This window comes from Pristis pectinata, chromosome 3 (assembly GCF_009764475.1).
Source record: "Pristis pectinata isolate sPriPec2 chromosome 3, sPriPec2.1.pri, whole genome shotgun sequence".
Classification (NCBI taxonomy): domain Eukaryota; kingdom Metazoa; phylum Chordata; class Chondrichthyes; order Rhinopristiformes; family Pristidae; genus Pristis; species Pristis pectinata.
This window is the reverse complement of record NC_067407.1, coordinates 51,871,649-51,890,970: the sequence shown is the minus strand read 5'-3', so window position 1 is coordinate 51,890,970 and position 19,322 is coordinate 51,871,649. Positions and strand designations below refer to the sequence as shown.

Genomic DNA, 19,322 nt, shown 5'->3' with positions numbered 1-19,322 from the left:
AAATGTTATTCTGTGTAAACATTCTCACCCTGTGAAAAAGATCTGATGTCCATTCAACATTACAAGTGATTCACTAATACCAGGTATAAATGTACTACTCTGTACCTATAAATACTGAATGCATTGTGGATTCCTGAAATGTACTTGTGTTCCTTCAGGCCAGACAATCATTAGAAGCTGAGAATGCGTGTGGAGAAACAATTATGGAATATTCAGGCTTCAATAACCATTGGAAAAGTATTTCAGGATTGTCTGATACTTTGCAAGAGGGACAGGGAGAGAAAATATACCCAAATACTTCTGACTATGAGCAGAAGTTAGAGAACCAGCAAAACATTAACTTAAATATTCTATAGTGATCTGTTAAGTTCTTCAGTTTGGTGTGTATTGTGATGATTTGGTGGTTTTAAATCATAGCAAATGGTAAATCAGTTTATTTTAACTGTAATGGCACAGAGATACAGATGATGGAAACTTCCTGAATAAAAAATGTTTCTTGAATATAATAGCCCCTTGACACTGCATATATGCTGATCAAAGTTTCAATAATCATTTACATTAGTGTACAAAAGTGCATAGATTTTTACCCAATTGAGAAGTTTCAAAACTAAAGATTCGAAATTTCACCCGAGTTCATGCTTCCCTCCCTTCCTCCTCCCTTTGTGTATAAAGTATATGAGGTGCATTGAATGAACAATGCAATGAGGGCCCGTGACTGTTTTATGAAAGGGCTCAAGTAGTAATATTCCATTATGTTGGAACTATGGCAAAGTAGGCAGCCATTGGCCCATTAAATGCCAACTGATAGTAGAACAACTCCCCCACTCCTTCCCCATAGCTCTGCAAATTGTCGTTCATGTGCCCATCCAATTCCCCCTTGAAAACCTGCTCAATTGTTTCTATCAGTCTTACAGTTTGCGAGTTCCAGATCATGTTTTATTCATACCCTCTTTACATCTTTTACGTAAAATGTTAAACCTATACCCTCTGCATATGATGCCAACTTGCCACCATCTAACCTAGTCATGATTTTGTACAACTCTAATAATCTCTTCTTAACCTTCTTTGCTCTGAGAAGGACCACCTTTATGGAGCAAGCCTTCCACACATTACATTGGTCATGGAAGAACTCAGATCACATAAATAACGTCGGAGGCCCCCACAAAACTGACAGCCGGAGAAGGTTGTGTCAGTGAACAGCAGAAATGCTTAAAACCCAAGTGCCAAAAGACAACACCTCAGGCTCTCTAGCAGTAGACCTCTAAAGACTGGGGCACTTAACACAAGAAATATCAAACCCTCCAGTTAAAAACTGCTTTGATCTAAGGAGCCTGCATTGTTCCTGGCATTGAATGCAAAATGTAACATTGCTTAAAGCAAGCACGTACGTGCTTTTTGGCCTCTGAATTTTTGCATCATATACATAGAATGTCAGAATAAATTTCTGTTAGTGCATGGCACACACACAAAACAAATGATCAGGCTGCAGATAATATTCTTAAACTAGCTTACATTTCATGCTCATCTGTTGAATGTACTGTATTCAAGATGGGACATTATCAGGAGGCAGGAAGAGAGAAGGGATGAAGAGCTAGTTGTCGTTGTACATAGTGATATCAACAAGAGATGAAAGAATTAGGTACTTCAAACTGAATATAGGAAGTTAAGAGCTACAGTAAATTAAGAAGACAGACCTGAAAGGATTACTCTCAGTGCCATGTATGACCAAGAGCAGAAATAGTAAGATATCTTGGAATGAATACATGGCTGGAGAGATGGTGGAGAGGGGAGGGATACTGATTCCTGGGACATTAGGACTGCTACGAGCTAGAGAGGTCACACCTGGGCAAGACCGGCACCAATGCCTTGCAAGGGTAAGGGTGGTGTTTGCTTGGGTTAGCTCGGTCGGTTTTAATTAGAAATGGCAGGGGAAGGGGAACTTGAGCACGGAGACAGAAGAAGAAAAATGAAAGTCAAGAAAGAAAGGTGGAAGGGAGAGGAAACAAAACTGAGAGGCAGATAGGGCCAGAGTGCCAACAGGGCTAATGTTAAAAAGTCTAGTTTAAAGACAAGGTACCTTAACACATGAAGCATTAGCAATAAGGTGAATTAACAATGCAAATATATAAATATAGTTATGATGCTGTTGCTGTGGCTGCATGGTGACCAAAGATGGGAACTGAACATTTAAGTGTTTTCATTATGTAGGAAGGACAGACAAAAGGAGGAGGTAGGCTAACATTGCTGATAATAGAGGAAAACAATGTAATGGTGAGGATGGACATTAGCCCGCAAAATCACGATATAGAATCTAGAATGAGTGCAGCTAAGAAACACCAAGGGACAGTAAACGTTGGTGGGAGTTAACTATAGGCCCCCCAAATGGAGGTGGTGATGTAGGGGGATTGAATTTTAACAGAAAACTGGAAATGTATGCAATAAGGGTACAGCTATAATCATGGGTAACCTCAATCCAAATTCTAGAGGGTGTAATTTTTTTGAGACCTGTGTGTTGATGAATGAACCAGAAAGCAGCCATCCCTGACAGGGCATCATGCAATGAGAAAGGAATAATTAATCTTAGTGTGGATTTTATCATTTAGGGAAGTGCGACAATAACACAACAGAATCCTTCATTAACATGGGACAGTGAGGTAGTGGGAGCTAGGGTCCCAAATCTGAACAAAGGAAAGTACGTGGAGATGTGGCACAAGCTATGGTAGCTGGGGAACATTTCTAAATGGGTTAACAGTGACTGGGCAGTTAACAAAAATTAAACAATATATATGTGAATTATAATTATTCATTCCTTTCAAGCCCAAAAAATTAGTCAGGAAAGATGGTCTACTTGTGGCTTATGAAGGGAAATAGGGGTAGTATTCCTCCTCTTTAGATCTAATACAAGATTGCCAGAAAAAGCAGCACGATTGGGAACCGTTTAGAATTCAGAGGACAAAAAGAGGGGAAACATGAAGCACGAATACAAACTTACTGAGAAGATAAATGCAGATTGTAAAAGCTTCCCTAACTAAATGAAAAGAATAATGTCCGTGAAGAAAAATGTAGGTCCCAGAAGTCAGAAATGGGACAAGTTATCATTGAGAACAAAGAAAGCACAGGTGAACATAAAATAGGACACAAATAACCTTGTAGATGTGCTTGAGAACCAAGAGTTAAGTGAGAGGAAGAAGTGAAGGAAATCATATTCATCAAGTATTGCTATGGAAACTAACGGGACTTAAGACTAACAAATCCCCAGGACCTGATAATCTGCAACCCAGAGAACTAAAGTAAGTGGCCCTGGAAATAGTAAATGCATCTGTGGTCACCTTCCAAAGTTTACGGAGACACTGGAGCTGTTGCGACAGATTGGTGGGTGACAAATATAACCTCTCCATTTAAAAAAGGAGAGAAACAAAGGGATTTACAGATCAGCGTCCATTCTCAGGAGTGTGAAAAATGCTAGAACCTATTGTAAAAGAAATGCATTAAATAAACAATTGTAACATATCAACAGGATTGGATAAAATCATCAAGGGCTTATGAAAAGGAAATCATGCCTAACAAATTCACTGCAGTTTGAGAATATAACTAGTAGAAAAGGAAGAATCAGCAGATGTGATGTATTTGGATTTTCTGAATTTTTTTAAAAATAAGGTTCTGCACAAGAATGGAGTGTGCAAAATTAAAGCAAATGAGACTGGGGATAACGAACTGACGTGGTTGAGAATTGGTTGATGACAGGAAAACATTAGTGATAAATGGCTCTTTTTTGGGTGGCAGAGAGTAACAGTCTAGCTGAAAGGTCCCAACACGAAACGTCGACTCTCTGTAGATGCCACCTGACTCGCTGAGCTCCCCCAGCATTTTGTGTGCTGCTCCAGATTGCAGCATCTGCAGTCTCCTGTGTCTCCAGTAACTAGTGGGGCACCGCAGAGGTCACTGCTTCAGTCTCAGTTATTCACGATATATAGTGGTGATTTAGTTGCAGCAGCTAAACATAACATCTCTACATTTGCTGGGATAAGCGAAATGAGCCGAGGAAGAAAATCTTCCCTGAATCTAGTCTTTCTAGTTCTGTTAATTTTTGTTTTAAATATAGGTTTCTATGAGATACTTTCTTGATCTTCCAAACTCTATGAATCTGCCCTTGGAGCAAAGAGGCTCCAATGTGATTTAGACAAGTTGAGTGAGTGGGAAAATGCTTGGCCATTACAATTTTATGTGGTTAAATGAGGTTATCCACTTTACTTCCAAAAACAAAGACTTCTTACCTGAGTGGTGACAGATTAGGAAAAGATAAAATGCAATGAGACCCAAGAGTCCTTGAACACCTGTTGCTAAAACCAACAGTTCAGCAAGCAATTAGAAAGGCAAATGGTACATTGGCCTTCACTGCAAGACAGCTTGAGTACCAGGAGCATGGATGTCTTGCTGCAGTTGCACAGGGCTTAGATGAGATCCCAAGGATGTTTTTGCCATGGTGTAATAAAGATTTACCAGACTGATTGCTAAGATGGAAGGACTGATGTACAAGGACAGTGTCATCAAGTTGGAAAAATAAGAGAGGTATCTCACAGAAAATTATAAAAAAATTTAACAAGACTTGAAGGCATGGATCCTGAGAGGATTTTCCCTGTGGCTAAGTATTCCAGAACTGGGGGGGTCCCAGCCTCAGGATATGGAGTAGACCATTTACAACAGAGAAGATTTTTATGCCCCCACTGAGAGGGTGGTGATTTTGTGGAATTCACTTTCATGGAAGGCTGTGAAAGAAAAATCAATAACCATATTCAAGATAGATCTATCCCTCAATGCTAAAGGAATTAAGTGATATAGGGAAAAGGCAGGAACAGGGTACTAATCAGTCATGTGTCGAACGGCGGAGCCTGCACAAAAAGGATGAAAAGGTCCTATTTCTATTTTCTGTGTTTCCATGCAAAATAGATAGATGTTTTAGGTACTAAGGGAATCACAGGGTTAGTGCAAGAAAGTGGCAGAGATAATTGATTGGTCAGGATCTTATTGAATGGTAGACCAGGCATGAAGGCATGAATGGCCTCCTACTTCTATTTAACCTCTTGCCAATAGTCTGTGAACATGATTCCTTATCAATTCTAATCAAGCATCATCGTTGTACAAAGAATAAACCGCAAATCATAACAATGATCATTTGGCTGCATTGAGTAAGAATTAAATGTTTGTAAGGTTACCAAAGTCTTTCCAGAGACATCGATCTTTCCGCACAAGGAGATGTTTTGCTTCAATGGTTGCTTCCAGTTTCTGTATAATTTTGACCATCCCTTCAGATGTAAATAACCTGCAGGCTGCACGGCGGAGACGATTGAGTCTACATTTTGCAGTATATGCTCTCAGTGACATTTCTTCTTTAGTTGGTGCTGAAGAAACACTAATTTTGTGGTGCTGAGTCTCAGAACCCATAAACAATGTAGCAGTATTCACTGGAAAGTAGAGCCAAACACTTAAAAGTTAATATGATATATAAAACATACAGCAATTTTCTCCCACACTATTGAATGCCCAAAAAGAATTTCTTTTAATTGAGCTTAATTAATTGAATTTTGAAAACAGATGCAAATCTGAAAATGTGAAGACTGATTGAATTGCATGGACCATAGAATGTCGATGAGCAAATGAAGCGAATCCAAAACAACATGACCGAACATAGTAAGAGTAGCATACTGTAATCATCAGAGCTCACCTTTGGAGGACTCTGTGTTCACTGTAAAGTCATCAGGAGTAAGAATAAAATTTAACCACCACGTGAATCCTCTTTCCTGCTTCTCTTTCCATCGTTCATCATAAAACATGTTTTTTGCAGCAAATGGCAATGGATGTCTAGGAATCACTGAAAAATACAGGTAACCATCTTAAATGCTTATCAATGGAAATTCAAATCAAAATGTTTTTTGAAACAATAGCTTTCAATTTACAACATGTGCTTTAATGCAGGATAGTTGAACACACTGGCCATTAATCACACATCTAAAAGGCATCCCCATGTGGCTAACTATAGTTGTGATCAATAAAAGTGAATCAAGAGTGATATCAATACTGATGCATACTACTAATATTTGTAATTTAACCTTTTGTATACATTTGCTGATGACATCATAAAAGATAACCCCGAGTGTGGGTTTCTTCTGATGTTTTGAGTGTTTTGCTTCTTATGGAATTGTGGCTTATGCTTTGAAGAAAATATACATGGAGTTGATCTAATGGAATCAATACATGTAGCCATACAAGGCCAAACCTGTGATTATTCAAAAATGCTTTATAGTTCAGTTAGTAATAAAAGAATATCATCCTGTATTTAATGTGTTTCTCAGTGACATTTATTCAAAATTTCCACTGTATGGTACTTGTGACCAGTGCTCTAAATTAATGAAACCAGCTTTTAAAAACAAGCAGCAAACAATTTCCATGGACTGAATAGATAGAAAAATAAAAACCCTAACTTTGATCAGTCTCCAAATTTTATCAATTGATTTCCTTAAGTTGTATTTTTTGTCAACTTTAACATCCCTGCTCTAATGCCAAAAGAAAGCCATTAATATGATCCATGTTCCAGTGACTTGACAGCTTCAAGGCCAATAATTTATAAACTTATCTGCTTGTAGTGACAAGTAGGTATTCACTAGAACACTGAACCAGACAATTTCACCAACACCAGCCCTTTGCGTCAGGTCAAAAATCAAATTTTCTATTATAACCAAATGCAGCATTTCTTGAACTGGATTAATCCCAGGTATAACAACTTAAAAAAATTTTAAAAAGATTTTGCATTATTACTTTATAAGAGTAAATTTCAAAGAATCTAACACAACTTTTAAGATAAAGCATTTTTTCTGTCAACAATCAGAATGCAATAAAGCTTGAGTTCAATTTAAAACCTTTTATAAAATATGGAACAAACATTTACACGTGCTGCAAGCTTGAACTTTTCACTCACCAGTCTTCATCAATTTTCTGAAAGTTAATTGTGATTGTGCAACTCCAGGCATAAGTTTACCCCTGTTGGCTAGAACAGTGGAAGACTTGACTTGAGAAACTGTAGAGTGCAACGTAAAAAAAAGAGCATGTTACTATACATCCTATTACAACCTGAATTAACTGACAGATTTTTTTTTAAAAAAGAGAATAGAAAATGAAAATGTTATCATATGTTACTAGTAATCAGTTATACAGATATGATCTTTATTGACAATTATAGTGTTGATATACAATAGCTAAGAAATTGCAAGGCAGTAGATGGGACAAGTTGACTCCTGTTTTTAGGAAAATAGATTTTACTTTGGAAGGCATTTCTTAGGCAATTCAGTGCAGTATTTGTGTATTACATATTAATGTCACAAAATCAGCCTCAAAGTGGTAAAATGCAACACCTTCTAACGTAACCCAAGGACTTGTCTAATTGGGCGTAACTAATAAGTAGCTTGATTATGTGGTGATTTGTACAGTATTGTTTTGAAATATCAACACATTGAACAGAATAGACAGGGCTTAATTTGAAATTTTCAGTGGCTGTTTAACCTTGCATTGGTGGGCATCAAGATAACAAAGTTAAACTAAAGTAGAAACAACATTCTTAAGGATGAAATAATCTCTGTCGTTAAGCTTTCGGCAAGCCTGGAGTGTAAAATACTCAGTTTCAGTGACGTGCACTCAAAACAGTTCTGTTTGCACCAAACTTTAGGGCTCTACAAAGATAAATTTGGTTAAACTGAAACATCATTTCTACAGCTCAGATGAATGCATCAGCGTTGAACTTATTAAGAATTTCAGGCCACAAAAACTTGAAAAGACTTTGTTTATAAATACTGCGTTGGGCTCTAGTATTCAAGTCCTGTCCCACTGAAGTGTGGGATGCAGTATAACACCAAAAAAGAAGTTGAATGAAATGATCAAACATGTTGGTAAGCTGCATCTTGCTTAGTTTCAAACACCAACACATTCATTGTATGCTCAAACAAGCTAGAGTACATAATCTGTTTAAATTTATTAATCCATTGCACTATCCAAATACAAAAAGGCAAGTACTTAAATTCATACCAGATTTTCTTTTCTGGAGTCGTTTACCACCTCCATTCAAGCATCTTGAAGTAGTCTTCTTCAGAACATTTGACTTCAGACTAGGTTGTTCAACACACTTAGACTTTCTTTTATTGGTATCAATATCCTTTTCACATGCATTATTTGACAAATATTCTGAACTTTTTCTCTTTCTGCTTGGAAGGGATGACCTGTTAGCAAGTTTAGGGTTTCTGTTTTCAGCTTTAGTCTCTACACCAATAACAGACCTTGATTGGAAACGAGAGTTAACTTCAACAAAATGATTGCTTGAAAGTTTAACTTTATTATCCAACTCGTGGTGACCCACAGATTTATTTTTGATGTCTGTAGTAGTGAAAACAGGGAGCATCTTAGTTTGAGCAGTGGACTGATGTACTTGTCCACTTGCCTGTGAATTCTGAGGGAGATCAGAAGTTTTAGAATTTACAAAAAAAGTTAATCTTGACTTAGCTGGCTTCAATTCTTCCACATTTACAACAGGTGATCCAAACTTTGATGCAAATCCTGGACTACTTTCCTGCAGTGAAGAACTTCCAGATTTCAAATTTTCAATGGAGGAAGCTTCAACATACTTATCTTGACTTGACCAATGCTGATTCATAGACATCTTTGCATCCTTCAGAAATTGATCTGGTGATAGCACTGATGATTCAACAATTGGTTCAACATCTTCATCAGGGACATAACTGTCATTTACAAAAGAATCGGGGCTTAAAATCCGCCGTTTGTTCACAGGAGTATGAGGAGCGGAAGTGCAAAGAAAAGTTTGTGGTGTTTTATTCAGTCCAGACTTCACAATCTCAGATGCACACAATTCATCAGTCTTCTCCTCATATTCTAGCCTCCCATCTATCTGTAATGACATTCCTTTACCTTGACAGACAGAGAAGGAAGCAAATTTCTTAAGTGATTGTGGAGTATAATTTTCAAGTTCTTTTATTTGGCATGGAGGCAATATTGGTGATAGACGCATTATCTCATAGTTAGCGTAGTCTAAAGTGTCCGCAGGGTGAAGGGGAGGAACTCTTTTGCCAACTGATCCAAGATTTTCACATGGCTGAAGAGGACTTAAAGGTCGGCCCATTTTCATAAGATCCTTCTTCTGTGATATGATGATTGTCTTGCTGCCAATTGAAACATTCCTTTTTTGTTTCAACCGAAGAGTACTTTCTGAAACTTTCTTGCCTTTAATTGATTCCCATAGGCTTCGCTATGGAAGTAAATTAAACAGTTACACTGCAAGCAAGAATATATGGCTTCAAACTATTTTGGTCAGACATGTTCAAAATTAAAATTAATTCATTGATTAGAATTATTGATATTGTACACATAATAAAAGACATGTTAGAATTATGATCAATCTCTTAGTATTCCTATTTGTTTTAGAATTAACATATACATAGAACAGTACAGCACATCCACACCTACCATGGTGCCAATCTAACCAACATCATCTGTCGGCATACCATCTGTATCCCTCTATTCCTCGCCTGTTCATGTGTCTGTCTAAATGCCTCTTAAATGTTGCTATCGTATCTGCTTCTTCCACCTCCCCTGGCAGCACGTTCCAGGCACCTACCACTCTCAGGGTAAAAACTTGCCCTGCAAATCTCCTTTAAACTTTCCCTCTCTCATCTTAAAACTAAGCCCTTCAGAATTTGACATTTCCCCCCTGTGGAAAAATAATCTATCCTATCTATGCCTTACATAATTTTATAGACTTCTGTCAGGTCGCCCCTCAGCCTCTGACAATCCAGAGAAAACATCTTCCAGTGCATCAATTTTGAAATCCAAAACTCTTCCTTTGCTACTTCATGTCATGACTAAGTTGATTTTACCATCATTGCCTTTGGTGTTTTAATTAATGTATCATCACCTGTTGCAGAAGATAATACTTTGTGATTCAGTACGTGACCTTATCAAGTCACAAAAGTCTAGCAAGTGAGCATACTTGAAAGGAAGGCCAACTGAACAAATGGGACAGGCAAGACCGTAGAATCTATATGAGATGACTTTTTTGTTGCACTTGTGATGTTCCTTTTGGCCAGTCATTTACACAAAAGAAACCAGGTCTTTTGAAAAAATTCTCCCAATCAGATATCACTCAATTGTGAAGCTTGGAATATCTGCAGATATATGCACCAATATATCTAAAATTCATAATTACTGTATTTTGGAAAGTGTAAACATTTGTTTCTTGGTCCTACTACAGCTAAAAGAATTTTAATGGCAACAATATGAACTTGCATTTATATAGTTTTAACACAGTAGTGTGTCCCAAGGCACATCACAAGAGCATAATCTAACCAAATTTGACATCTAGCCATGAGATTAGGACTGGTGGCCAAAAGATTGATTCAAAGGTAGGTGAGTTTCAAGCAAGCGCAAGAAATAGAAGCAGGCAAGTTTTGACTGAGTGCAGGGAACAGAACCAGGCAAGTTCCAAGGGAGCACGAGGGGCAAGAGACAGATGCAGAACCATCAGCATGTACAAATAGTTGGATAGCTGCTCATTTTTTTTTTACTACATTCAGTTGAAAAATCCTTTGGGATGTCCAGGGATTGTGAAAAGAACAGCATAAATGCAAGTGATAACATATTTCCCTTCCAAACCAACTCTCAGTTTTTACCTGGAATATTTGAAACAACACAAAACTTTTGTTTATCATTTGGCCCTCCATTCCCCACAACAGAATTTACAAATATTGGCAGGTTTTCATCAAAGCAACAATCCCAATTCAATTATCAATAGGAATACCTGGATAGCAAAAGCCTTGCTCCAGAAAACACCCACTTTGGAGGGAAGTTCAAAGAAAGGCAATGGTTTTTAATCCACAGGCAGAATGGAAGATAACAGTATGTAGGATGAATTGGATGCATAGAAAGATCATTACAGGACTGCCAAGATCACAAGATCACAAGATAAGGGAGCAGAAGCAGGCCATTCGGCCCATCGAGTCTGCTCCAAGGAAAAGGGAAAAAGAAATGGGGTGGGAAAAAAAGAGAGAGAAAAAAAAAACTATTCTAATCCCATTTGCCAGCCTTATCCCCATATCCCTTGATACCCTGACTATTTAGATATCTGTCTATCTCCTCCTTGAACACCCCCACTGATCTGGCCTCCACTGCTGTGCGTGGCAAGGAGTTCCACAATTTCACCACCCTCTGGGTAAAGAAACTTCTCCTCATCTCTGTCTTGAAACTGTACCCTCTAATTCTAAGATTGTGCCCTCTGGTCCTGGACACGCCCACCAAGGGAAACAGCCTAGCCACATCTACTCTATCCTTACCTGTCAACATTTTAAATGTCGCTACGAGGTCCCCTCTCATCCTTCTGTACTCCAGCGAGTACAGTCCAAGAGCCGACAAACGCTCATCATACTTAAGCCCTTTCATTCCTGGAATCATTCTCGTAAATCTCCTCTGAACCCTCTCCAACGTCAGCACATCCTTCCTAAGATGCGGGGCCCAAAACTGCGCACAGTATTCCAAATGAGGCCTCACTAGCGCCCCGTAGAGCCTCATCAACACTTCCTTACTTTTATACACTATACCTCTCGAGATGAATGCCAACATAGCATTCGCTTTCTTAACCACCGATCCAACCTGGTGGTTAACTTTTAAGGTATCTTGTATAAGTACCCCCAAGTCCCTTTGTACTACCGCACTATCAATCTTCTCTCCTTCTAGATAATAATCTACCCGCTTATTTCTACTTCCAAAGTGTACAACTGCACATTTCTCAACATTGAATCTCATCTGCCATTTTCTTGCCCATTCTCCTAAACTGTCTAGGTCCCTCTGCATTCTTTCTATTTCCTCTATGCTCCCTACTCCTCCACTTATCTTGGTGTCATCCGCAAACTTAGCCACACAACCATTTATTCCATCATCCAAATCATTGATGTACAAGGTAAAAAGGAGAGGCCCCAACACCGACCCTTGCGGCACACCACTAGTAACCGGTAACCAACCAGAACGAGATCCTTTTATTTCCACCCTTTGCTTCCTGCCAACCAGCCAATTCTCCACCCATTTTGCTACCCTGCCCATAATTCCATGACCTCTCATCTTATTAATCAGTCTCTTGTGAGGCACCTTATCAAAGGCCTTTTGAAAGTCTAAATACACAACATCTACCGCCTCTCCCTTATCCACCCTACCTGTGATTTCTTCAAAAAACTCCAATAGGTTGGTCAGACAGGACCTCCCCTTCACAAAACCATGTTGACTAGGTCCTATCTTGCCTTGCGCCTCTAGGTATTCGGTAACCTCCTCCTTGAGGATAGACTCCAATAATTTTCCCACCACTGACGTCAGACTAATAGGTCTGTAATTGCCTTTGTGCTGCCTCCCACCTTTCTTATATAACGGAACTACATTCGCTACCCTCCAGTCCTCCGGAACCATGCCAGAATCTATCGATTCCTGAAAAATAATCGCCAACGCCTCCGCTATCTCCACAGCCACCTCCTTCAGAACCCGGGGATGCACCTCATCCGGTCCGGGAGACTTATCAGCCTTAAGCCCCTTTAGTTTTCCAAGCACCTTCTCCCTATTAATCTCAATTGAACTCAGCTCCAATTCGTGAGACTCCTGACTAATGGGCACATTGCTTATGTCCTCCACGGTGAAGACCGATGCAAAATATTCATTCAATTCCCTTGCCATCTCACTATCATCCATTATAATACCTCCTGCACCGTTATCAATTGGTCCTATGTCAACCCGTGTCTCTCTTTTATTCCTTATGTATTTAAAAAAACTCTTAGAATCCTTCCGAATGTTGTCCGCCAGCTTCCTTTCGTAACTCATCTTTGCTTTCCTAATGACCTTCTTAGTTTCTCTCTGCAGATTTTTAAAATCGTTCCAATCTTCTGTTTTCCCACTAATTTTTGCTACTTTGTACGCCGCCCCTTTTGCTTTTATTTTATCCTTCACCTCCCTCGTTATCCACATCTGTGCCTTTTTTCCATTCAAAACCTTCTTTTTTCTTGGAATATATCTGTCCTGCATTGTCCTTATTTCCTGTAGAAATTTCTTCCATTTTTCCTCTGCCGTCCCTCCAGCTAACTTACTCCTCCAATCAATTTGGGCCAACTCATCTCTCATACCTTTGTAATTTCCCTTATTCCACTGAAATATCGATACACCAGTTATCAGCTTCTCCTTCTCAAACTTGAAACTAAACTCAATCATATTGTGATCACTTGTTCCCAGTGGTTCCTTTACCTTTAGTTCCCTAATCACCTCGGGTTCACTACACAGCACCCAATCCAAAACAGCCGATCCCCTGGTGGGCTCCTCAATAAGTTGCTCCAGAAAAACATCCCTTAGACATTCCACAAACTCACTCTCCTGAGTACTACCGCCTTGCTGCATTTCCCAGTCCACCTTCATGTTAAAATCCCCCATAATTATCTTCACATTGTCACTCTGACATGCTTTTTCTATCTCAATCTGCAACTTATGGTCCACTTCCTGACTGCTGTTCGGGGGCCTATATATGACTGCTATTATTGTTCTTTTACCCTTGCTATTTCTCAGCTCCACCCATAAGGATTCCACCTCCTCTGACCCAATGTCCTTCCTTTCTATTGATTTTATATCGCTACTAACCATCATGGCCACACCTCCCCCTCTGCCTACCCTCCTATCCTTCCTATATACTGTATACCCCTTGACATTCAGTTCCCAATCACATCCATCATGAAGCCACGACTCAGTGATTGCAACAATGTCATATTTATTAACCTGTAGTTGTGCCACTAGGTCATCTACTTTATTCCTGATGCTACGTGCATTTAAATATAGTATGTTTAGACTGGTATCTGCTATTGATTTTATTGTACCTCTATTGATCAGCAGATTATCCTGACTTTCTACCTGTCCATCCTTCTTACTATCTTCGCTACCTACTATCTTAGACATGTTCGTGTAGACCTCATCCCCTATCCTAACATTCGGTATCCGAACATCCTCATCCCCGATCCTAACATTCTGTATCCTAACATCCGGATTTGTTGTACTTCTATTATTCAGTAAATTATCCTGACTTATCACCTGCCTGTCATTCTTGCCATCCTCAATGGATTCGTTTCTATACACTTTCTCCCTCACCTTAGCATCTTGTAACCTAGCATCCTGGTTACCATCCCCCTGCCAGATCAGTTTAAACCCTCCCCTACAACTAAATTAAACATTCCCGCCAGGATATTGGACCCTTTGGAGTTTAGATGCAACCCATCCTTAGCAAATAGGTCTTGCCTCCCCCAAAAAAGGTCCCAGGTATCCAAGAATCTGAAGCCCTGCCCCTTGCACCAGTCACTCAGCCAGGCATTTAACTGCCAGAGCTTTCTATTCTTCCTGTCATTGATACGCGACACGGGTAGTAGTCCTGAGATTACTACCCTTGAGGTCCTACTTTTCAACCTTCTCCCTAATGCCTTGTATTCCTCCTTCAGGACCTCTTCTCTTTTCCTACCTACATCATTGGTACCTACATGTACCAAGATTTCTGGCTGCTCACCCTCCCCCCTCAGAATATTCTTGACACGGTCTGTGATATCCCGTACCCTGGCACCAGGGAGGCAACACACCATCCGAGACTCATTATCGCTATCGCAGAATCTGCTATCCGTACCCCTTACTATCGAATCCCCAATAACCACTGCATGTCTCTTCCTCTGCTGGACCACTGCATGTCTCTTCCTCTGCTGGACCACAGTATCAGACACGGTGCCAAGGTCCTGGCTGCTGAGGTCTTCCTCTATGAAGTCATCCTCTCCAACCGAATCTAAAATGAGATATCGGTTTTTGAGGGGGACTGCCACTGAGGTGCTGTCTACATAATCTTTATAACTCCTGTCTATCTCCTGCTCGCTCTCCCTAACCAACCGAAGGTCATCCAGCTGCTGCTCCAGACTCTCAATCCGTTCCTTGAGGAGCCGCATCTCGGTGCACTTTGCGCAGATGTAGTTATCAGGGAGTCTGGTCGTCTCCCAGGGGCCCCACATCTGACACTCCAAACACAATACTAATCCCAGATGCATACTGCTGAATATCACTGAGCTCAACACTAAACTAAACTAATAACTCACCCCTCTCTATAATCTGGAAGCAGCTTTAATTGCAATGTACAGGAAGGTAGTGACACAAGTCCCAATAAAGTACTGCTGATTGGTGAGAAAAACATAGCTATGATTTTATCCACAGAATTTGAGTTTGAGACGATAAGAAAATAGGAAGTTACGAAGGAAGAAATGCATAGAGAGAAAATAAGCACTTAGTTGGATGATGTGGGAGAGCCCCAGAAGAAATAAAATATACAAGTATTGGCAAGTATCTGAAGTGTTTGTTGAAATTCACAGACAGATACAAAGGAAATTTGGGCTAACACAGACTGCAAGGATTTCAAGAGTCATTATGGGCAACATATAGCAATATTGATTTTGGAACAAAGACAGTGTTATCTCTTAGAAAAATAGCAAGTTTGGCAAACAGTAAGGAATGTCAGACTGCACAAGATAGAGACCATTTCACAGAATGGACAGAGACAGCAATGATAAATTAATACTATACAAGACCCCAGTACAATACATTCAGGTTGTAATAAGGAATAAAAATTAAGATGCTAAAGGATACAACATTTCTCACCTTTTTTTTGGGTGGGTCTTCTGCCTTGCCCAAAAGAACGCAAAGGACTTTCACACAACCAACACTAAATGTCACTGTTTCTCGGACTCCTCCAGCTTCCACCGGTGTCCAAGTTATGGAAAGATAATACCTTTCTGCTGGCTGTGAAAGTGAGGACACATTTCAAAAGATGGATTAAAAAGTATATTTTTTAATTAATTTCTTGCACAATTAAAACATGAGATACCAATCCTAACTTCAGGATCTGGAACAATAAATTCCAACTTTTGTACTGGACTTAAGAGCTTCATATTTACTTAAAGCTATTGCTTATGGGATATGTATTAATTTTCATAAACCATACACAGCCCCTCAAGCCTATGCTGCCATTTAATAAGATTGTGACTGAAATCATATTGTACATTTTCACACAAGACAAGGGGTCATTCAGCCTGTTGAGTTTTTGCTGGCCCTCAGAGCATTCCCGTCAGTCCCATTCCCGTCAGTCCCATTCCCTTACCCATTTCTTGCGACTTCTACATTTAATAGTGCAATCTCTGCAATTTCAAACTTGCCCATTCATCTTTCCCTCCCTTTCAGCATTTGAAAGGGTCTCTTCACTCAGACTTGTTACTCCACTCAAGTCACCATTCTGTCCAACTGAAACCAACAAAATCCATCACCTCTTTCCCCACTCTCCAGAGCATAAAACATTATCAGGTGGAGCGGTTCGTTTGTAGTACTTCGATTTAGGATATGGTATTCAGTGTTAATGATATGTTCTCCACTCTACTGACGTGTCTAAATAAAGATGGGGAGTTTTCTTAACGGGACGGCTGTTCGGTCACATCACTTAATTTTCCTCCTGACCTCCCAACAAGTTTCCACCTTTAGGAATGCAGAAAATATCAAAGGGGGTGGGGATGGGGGAAAAGAAGGGTACTTAAAGAAATTAGGACAAAGAGGACACATGAAATATCTCTGGCTGATAAGCTTAAGCAAGATCTTGAAGCATTTCATAAAGGAAAGAGATGGGCTCATTTGGAACCTCTTTATTTGGCCAGAGGTGAAGTCTTCTCATCAATGTTTACAAAAGAGAAGGACATTGAGGGAGGAGGACAATGAAATTCTGAATATGTTTCTAGAACAATTCTAGACTGGTGAAAGCAGCCACCTTAAACTCCAGGTATCATTGGATAAAGTGTTCCAGGATTTAAATTCAGTGACCATAAATGAATGGCAGTACATCTTCTTGTTGGTTTGTGTGTGTGACATGCAGGTAAACCAATATGTAGTGGTGTCCCCTTGCCCTTTGTCTGGTAAAGGGTGCATGTTTGGGAGGTGCTGTCAGGGAATTGGAGTCTATTTTGTTGACGGCACCATGTACAATTGGTGGAGGAAGTGGACATTTAGAGTGGTGGAAGGGATGTCAATCAAGTGACTCCTTTTAAGATTCATCTCTGGATCATTATCTGTCAAGGTGCTAGAAATGCTGTTGTTGCTCAGCAACTTCCACTCCATATTTTGTTTTTTTATAGTTTAACAGTCCACTATATTTTAATGTATAGTTTTATTTAGCATTTAAGGCATTTTAACTAGAAGAATAGTGAAACAAAATTTAAACATATATTTGGGCCGGTGAGCAAATGTTTGATTAATGAGGTGGTTCTGCAAAACCAAGTGCAAAAGATGAGGTGCAAATTTCAGAGCTTGAGGTCCTGAAGAGCCACACGCAGCGTTTCAGGAACAGCTCCTTCTCCTCTGGCATCAGATTTCTGAACAGTCCGTGAACACTACCTCCTTATTCATCTTCTGCATTATTTCTGCAAATCATAGTAATTTTTGTCTGTCTTGAATTTACTGCTGCCACAAAACAACAAATTTTACGACATATATCAGTGATAATAAACCGGATTCTGATAACTCAAGGCATTAATTCCGATTTGACATTTAAATTTGAAAGTGATCAGAATTAATATGCAAATATCTCGAAGGATTATGCATATGTAGATCACAGAGACAGTGGGGCCATGGCAAATCTCAAAAGAATTTCAGAAACAAGGAGTTGCTTAACCAGTATAGATCATCAAACACAAAGGTGACAAGTGAACGGGGCTTGGTGCTGTAGCACAGGGGAACTCAACCAGAAACACATTGGGGTATTACATTTAGAAGAGCAAATGTGGATTTCAACGGGGAGGATGAGCTTGAAACGGCAGAAATCATCATCATCGGGATGGCTGGGCAGAGGACACTGCTGAAACGGAAATATTCAGACTTGATGACAGCCTGGATACGAAACCCGAAACTTATCTCAGGGTGGAGATTGACAAGGATGCGAACAAGCATGTCCGTCTGAAGGAGGCCAGGGAAAGTGATGGAGAAAGCAGCTCGGGCACGGTACATTTTGCGGGTAATGAAGATGTTGGCTTTGAGCTTCCCGATTTTCGGTCGTTGGAAATCTCTGCTCAACTTTCTGCCAGACGAAATGGTTGAGGCAGCTACAATAACAACGTTTAGAAGACACTAGAACCGGTACATGGATGGGAAAGGTGCAGAGGGATATGGGGCAAACGCGGGCTTGCTCAAATGGACATCTCGGTATGCATGGGACCCGTTGGGCCGAATGGCCTCTTTCCACGCCGCACGATTGATCCTGCGACCGACTGGTTTTCCAGCCGACGAGAGGGCAGCCCTTACCTCCACCACGAACTCCCGCTCATTCACCGCGAACCCCTTGCAGCTGGGGAACTTGTCCACCGTCACCAGGACCGGCACACTCTCGGGGTTTTCCACGGCCAAGCGCTCGGTCCTGGCGCAACCTGTCCTCACCGTCTTGAAGCAGACGAAGGGAGTCCGGGCAAAGTGAGTGAGGGTGAGGACGGGGACAGCCGCCTCCTCCTCCTCGGGTCCGCGGTGCGGCCGTCGGCTCGGGCCCCCCGCCACAGCGGGGCTTTGAACCAGCGAGTCCATCCGAAGTGTGCGTTGGAGGCTACACGGGTACGAATTCGGCCGCCTCCGGCTCCGCTCCTCCAAACCCCTCCTCCCCCCAGATCGCACCTCACCACACCCGCCGCTCCGTTCAAACTTCCCGCCGCAGCCAATCGCCCGCCGGCGTCCTCACCGCGCATCGCCAATCAATCGGGACGCCGAGGAAACGACAGCCAATGGCGGAGAGGCTCCTCCCGCTCACGCCCCGCCCCCCGCCCCAGCGCGGCCTCCGACCGCGTCGCCCAATCGGCGCTCGGCGTTCCACGGGTGACCAATCACAGGCCGCTGCTCCAAAATATTTTGTTTCAAATACCCAGGGCCGGGCCGGCTCGTGCGGATTTGAATCTCGGCTTCGTAAGAGCCCGGTAATAGCTGGTGGGGGAGCCGGAGGGGCGCGGCGCTGGCAAGGTGATCACACGCTTCCACACAGAAAAGCATGGTCACTGCTGTGGCAACTCTGACGCGATTTGGTGCTTTATTAATTTTTTTTTTGGGGGGGGAGAGCCTTGCCAGTGAGGCGAATTATAATCCCTAACAACTAGTTGGACCGAGAGCGCCCTGTCTGGACTGTGATTCAATAAAATGCAAACGAATAATGACAG

The 19,322-nt window shown here is 40.9% G+C and overlaps 1 protein-coding gene across 1 annotated transcript in view; it reads right to left on the bottom strand.

The window, feature by feature from the left end:
- The window catches only part of aspm (assembly factor for spindle microtubules), a 63,135-nt gene extending 44,340 nt beyond the window's left edge, over positions 1-18,795 (bottom strand). Inside the window, exons 1-6 of the mRNA XM_052012453.1 lie at positions 18,430-18,795; positions 15,751-15,891; positions 8,074-9,304; positions 6,974-7,072; positions 5,723-5,869; positions 5,214-5,462 (exon numbers count right to left, since the gene is read on the bottom strand). Of these exons, the coding sequence (XP_051868413.1) occupies positions 5,214-5,462; positions 5,723-5,869; positions 6,974-7,072; positions 8,074-9,304; positions 15,751-15,891; positions 18,430-18,702 (2,140 nt within the window). The 5' untranslated portion in view covers positions 18,703-18,795. The remainder of the gene's footprint in view (positions 1-5,213; positions 5,463-5,722; positions 5,870-6,973; positions 7,073-8,073; positions 9,305-15,750; positions 15,892-18,429) is intronic.
- Between the last annotated feature and the right edge of the window lie 527 nt (positions 18,796-19,322).